Source organism: Eurytemora carolleeae, unplaced genomic scaffold, assembly GCF_000591075.1.
Source record: "Eurytemora carolleeae unplaced genomic scaffold, Eaff_2.0 scaffold56, whole genome shotgun sequence".
Lineage (NCBI taxonomy): Eukaryota > Metazoa > Arthropoda > Copepoda > Calanoida > Temoridae > Eurytemora > Eurytemora carolleeae.
The window spans coordinates 389447-395021 of NW_019396129.1; the positions used below are offsets into that span (position 1 = coordinate 389447).

The 5575-nt window shown below is 29.9% G+C and overlaps 1 protein-coding gene across 1 annotated transcript in view; it reads left to right on the forward strand.

Moving 5' to 3' along the window:
• LOC111695826 (uncharacterized) overlaps window positions 1-2784 on the forward strand; it is a 4963-nt gene extending 2179 nt beyond the window's left edge. The window contains exons 5-6 of the mRNA XM_023465273.1: window positions 250-348; window positions 2447-2784. Coding sequence (XP_023321041.1) covers window positions 250-348; window positions 2447-2521 — 174 coding nt within the window. The 3' untranslated portion in view covers window positions 2522-2784. The remainder of the gene's footprint in view (window positions 1-249; window positions 349-2446) is intronic.
• The last annotated feature ends 2791 nt before the right edge of the window (window positions 2785-5575 follow it).

The window sequence follows — 5575 nt, forward strand, 5'->3', positions numbered from 1 at the left end:
TGTATATTGTATATTGTAGGATAAAGCTGATCCTAAAGCTGACTATCCAGCTTGTTGTCCTGTATATTGTATATTGTATATTATATATTGTATATTGTATTTTGTATATTGTATATTGTATATTGTATATTGTAGGATAAAGCTGATCCTAAAGCTGATCCTAAAGCTGACTATCCAGCTTGTTGTCCTCTATATTGTATATTGTATATTGTATATTGTATATTGTATATTGTATATTGTATATTGTAGGATAAAGCTGATCCTAAAGCTGACTATCCAGCTTGTTGTCCTGTATATGATTGTGAAGAAGGGACTGAAATCAAGTATGTGACCCCACCTAAGGCAAAGGTAGGAAATATTTTACTTCCATCCAAACATGGATTTAAACAAATAAAAATAAGAAAAGTAAATAAATGTAAATTGTTGCTTAAAGAAAAAGAATAAATTTTTGTCTTAATTTTGATTAAAAAAGAAGGAAAATAATTGCCTTATAGAAATTTAGCTGAGATTAAGTTCATGTTAGATTTGTGTAATTCCACTTTTTAAAAATATTCTCTCATGCTAAACTGTTTTTCGACTTTTTCTTGTTTAAGTTATATATTCTCAATTTAAATTCCTTGGAAGTATTTGACAGGGCTGTTTATAACTTAAGGATGCGATTAAACACTATATTTTTCATACCAAACTCATAAATATAGTCCTAATGTAGCGTACAATATTTTGTATTTGACCTTTAACAAGAGCTTGAAATATGTGTCCAATGTTTTCCGATTTTACTCTAAACAAACATAAAAACTTATTTATGAAAAGAAGACTTTTCCGTAGTAAACCTTGAATGTCGTCTTTCGGAGTTTTTTTTCGGAAAATTAATTCAGAGGAAGATTTAACATTTTTGTTCTAATTCCTGATTTGTAAAGAATTTAAGTCACCTTCCATCTATAGAGTGACAACTTAATTGTCAGATTTACCAAGGTACCCTTTCTAACGCGTATCAAGTTAACAATGAGAGGATGTTATAGTCGTATAATGCGAATAATTCTGTTATGTCATTCTTTGTGCATCCGCAGCATAAATCCGCGAGTCTCTTTTTTATAGAAACCACGGTCATGTTTCATAAAAAGAAATATTACACCATAATTTTTCTGGGTGCAGTTATAGTATTATAATTTGTCTGGACTAAATAAAAAAATATTAGTAAAATTTCCATGTTTATTATAAGAAATATTAGTAAAATTTCCATGTTTATTATAATAAACATTAGTAAGATTTCCATGTGTATTATAAGAAATATTAGTAAAATTTCCATATTTATTTTAAGAAATATTAGTAAAATTTCCATGTTTATTAAAAGAAATATTAGTAAAATTTCCATGTCTATTATAAGAAATATTAGTAAAATTTCCATATTTATTATTGAAATATTAGTAAAACTTCCATGCTTATTATAAGAAATATTAGTAAAATTTCCATGTTTATTATAAGAAATATTAGTAAGATTTCCATATTTATTATAAGAAATATTACAGTGAAACCCTTAATAACGAATACATCGGAAGAATTTATCAAATGTCGTCTTGACAATTTTTCAATGAGTTTTATACTATATTACGTAAATTTCAGTATTTGCGAAAATAAATTAATAGCCATGAATATGCGGGAACAGTTTTAAAGAGTTCCATATAATAATTTAATTAAAAAACAAAATATCTGCAACATTCCATTATCAGAAAGTGAAGAATACGACATTTGATGAATTCTTTCGATGTATTCGTTATTAAGGGTTTCACTGTAGTAAAATTTCCATGTTTATTGTAAGAAATATTAGTAAAATTGCCATGCTTATCATAAGAAATATTAGCAAAATTTCCATATTTATTATAAGAAATATTAGTAAAATTTCCATGTTTATTGTAAGAAATATTAGTAAAATTTCCATGTCTATTATAAAAATTATTTGTAAAATTTCCATGTTTATTATAAAAAATATTAGTAAAATTTCCATGTTTATTATAAAAAATATTAGTAAAATTTCCATGTTTATTATAAGAAATATTAGTAAAATTTCCATGTTTATTATAAGAAATATTAGTAAAATTTCCATGTTTCTTATAAGAAATATTAGTAAAGAAACTTGTCTTTACTGCCAGCTTATTTTGAGAATTCGGACGTACTGCCTTAACTACATTTTTCTTCTTAGAGTATTTTATAGGTTAGACTATAGACGTAATTTAGATACACTGATTTAGATGAAATATGAAAATATCTTTTACATCATTTCTCCGATAAATGTTTGAAGATTTCCGTTGTGAATCCGACATGTCCTTTTTTAAGTATAGGATCACTTTACAATTACATTCTTACGACAGACCCTTTTAAATGGTATTAAATCTTGAAAAGAATTTGCCATTTTAGATTTTTCTAAATATCTAAACTCAACTACTTTCAGAAGGACGAGGAGACTATTACTGAGGAGAGCAGTAGTACTCCTGAACCTAGCACAGAAACCCCCCAAGAGAACTAAATATCAAGCTATCCAACCTTCATGGAGTTCCTGGAAGTTCAAACTATCCAACCTTCATGGAGAACCTGGAAGTTTATGCTATTCAACCTTCTGGAGAACCTTGGAGCCCAAGCTATCCAACCTGAATGTAGAACCTAGTAGCTCAAGCTATCCAACCTACACGGAAAACTTGGAAGCTTAACCTATTAAACCAGTTTCTCAATTACGTATTCATAAAAAAATATTTATTAAAAAGTTGAAAAATAAAGATTTTGAAAACTTGATATTTACATGATCTAGACTTTATATTTACATGATCTAGACTTTATATTATTGCAGCCCACACTTTTACCATTAAAGGAAAAAGGTCTTCTAATTAAATTAACAAAATATTCCACTTTTTGAAGTATTTGACAGCTAGATTAAACCGTTCACCGTTTCGAACATTCTTGCCCAGGGGATATCTTTGAGAGCATAAGATGATTTGAATATTGGGGGTTCTATGTATATTTTCAAACAGGTAAACAGCATCCCTATAAATTAAACTCTTTATGTCCGAGGACGGGTTGACCGGCATGGTGGTGATGATGTTGATGATTAAACTCTTTATGTCCGAGGACGGGTTGACCGACATGGTGGTGATGATGTTGATGATTAATCTCTTTATGTCCGAGGACGGGTTGACCGACATGGTGGTGATGATGTTGATGATTAATCTCTTTATGTCCGAGGACGGGTTGACCGGCATGGTGGTGATGATGATGATGATTAATCTCTTAAATTCCGCCTCAATCTCTACAAAAAATACCGCGGAATTGTTTTCAAATTACATAAAAAGTTTGAGTCGGTTTTTTCTTGAAGTTTGAATTCAATTTTTGTTAAATTTTGTAAGATGCTTTTATGAAAATACTCTCAGCAAAGTGTGTATATGTACCCTGGGGCAGGTTTCCAACTTTTAATTGGTTTTCACAGGAATTGTGAATTCTTTTTACAATTTGCTGCAGAACTTTGAGAAATATTCCGACTAAAAGAAAACTTTAATGAAAAGAAAAATTGTATGGCAGAGCTAAATACTGACAATTTTATCAAATTTATAATTTATATTATTTAATTTTAAAATATTTATTTTACAGCGCGTTCCTTCCAACAAGCATGAGCTTTTAAATCGTCTTTTAAATATATACGCGACACCCTGTATATACGCGACACCCTGTATATACGCGACATTTTTATTCATGAAAAAAAGTGAAAAAGGTTAAAACAGTCACGTTAAATTAAAATCTTATATATTTTCAGTCATAACTCCTCTTATTGAAAAGCTAAGGAGAAGATCATGTTTTGATCTTCCAGGATCAATAATTCTAGACTCAATATTTAGATTCTCATTTATAAGAAGAAAATACATTATAAAGAGGCTCAGTCGGTAATTTCGTTGTACAGGACCCATTGTCATCTTTTGCATATAACGGGCTGGGTCGACTCTGCAGTCTACACTGACTGGACGGTACGACTGAATGCATTTACAGTAGGTGTTGTATTGGCACGGATCATACAACTTTTAGACTGTGAGAGGGATCCTGAATCCAATAAAAAGGGCAAGGTACTAATGGAAGGAAGGTTATTTCAGAGGTGTACACATTTTTTGTACTGCCGTGTACTGTCTTTCGGCTTTGGGCGGAAAAGTAAACACAAGACGGATGTCACAGCCTAACATTGAATCCATTTTCACAAAATTAATCCATGAAATATTCTGGTCAAAGGAAACTATTATGTGAATTTTCAAAATTATCAAAATTAAATGCTTTTATTCTCCTCGGGTACTAGAAGAACACTGATCTATCTATTCTTGTTTACAAATTCCGTCCAGAGAGAACTGGTTTCAATATGTACGCAGAGTATACAGGGTGTCCCAATATACATAGGAATTCAGTGACGAATTCGATATCGTCTTTTTAAATAATTCTTTGATTTAGTTTAGTGATACCTACTGAGAAAGCTGTAATCTGTAAGAGTTTCGTCTGCTAGGTTCACATTTTGTTTGTTTATGTTTTGACTACATAAGGGTGTACTTAGTAAAATAAGAAAATTGCAGTATACAAACAGAGTAAACTTGTCCGTCTTCACTGCCGTCTTGCGGAGACATTATAGACACACTTTATAGTCTTTTACCCTTTTCATAAAATAAACTCTAGCAGACATAATAATATTATGGCTTTTGAAAGTAGGTATTACAATGCTAATTCATAACAAAGACGATTATCCAATTCGTCACTGAATTCCCATGTTTTTTGGGACACCCTGTACGAGACCGCAATTAACTTTCCTTGCATTAGTACCTTGATAAAGGGGAGCTTCCTAGGAAAATTGATTCCCTTCATATTGGATTGCACATGGCTATGTGAGATGAAAATGTGCCAAAAATATATTTTAAAAGTTTGTCAAATCTGAATCTAAAAATTGAAAGCTTTGTTTGATTATATCATATAGATTAAAACTTTTTTCATAAATCATATAATCATAAAAGTAAAACAAAAAAGGAAAGGATTTCAGAGGTTTCCAAAATGCAGATTTTTGTCAAAGAAAATGGAAATTTCCAACCACTATTTTTTCCATCCGGGAAAAATATTATCGACATCTTTGTCGATTTGTTTTAAAATCTTTAAGTACAAAATAAGTTTTCTTTGTATATTTCATTAATATCAATGTTGTATTACATTAGATTACATACACAGCATTCAAGCAATCATGTCAATAAAAAACTACAGAAACTGAACAGTAAGCACTAGCCACAAAATCTAATTTTCAATTCCATCAATCTGCGTAACCTGACGATGTAAACTTTTGATGTTAAATTAACTATTTATTTTTCATACAGTGAAACCCTTAAAAACGAATACATCGGAAGAATTTATCAAATGTCGTCTTGACAATAATGAGTTTTATACTATATTACGTAAATTTCAGTATTTGCGAAAATAAATTAATAGCCATAAATATGCGGGAACAGTTTTAAAGAGTTCCATATAATCATTTAATTAAAAAACTAAATATCTGCAACATTCCATTATTAGAGAG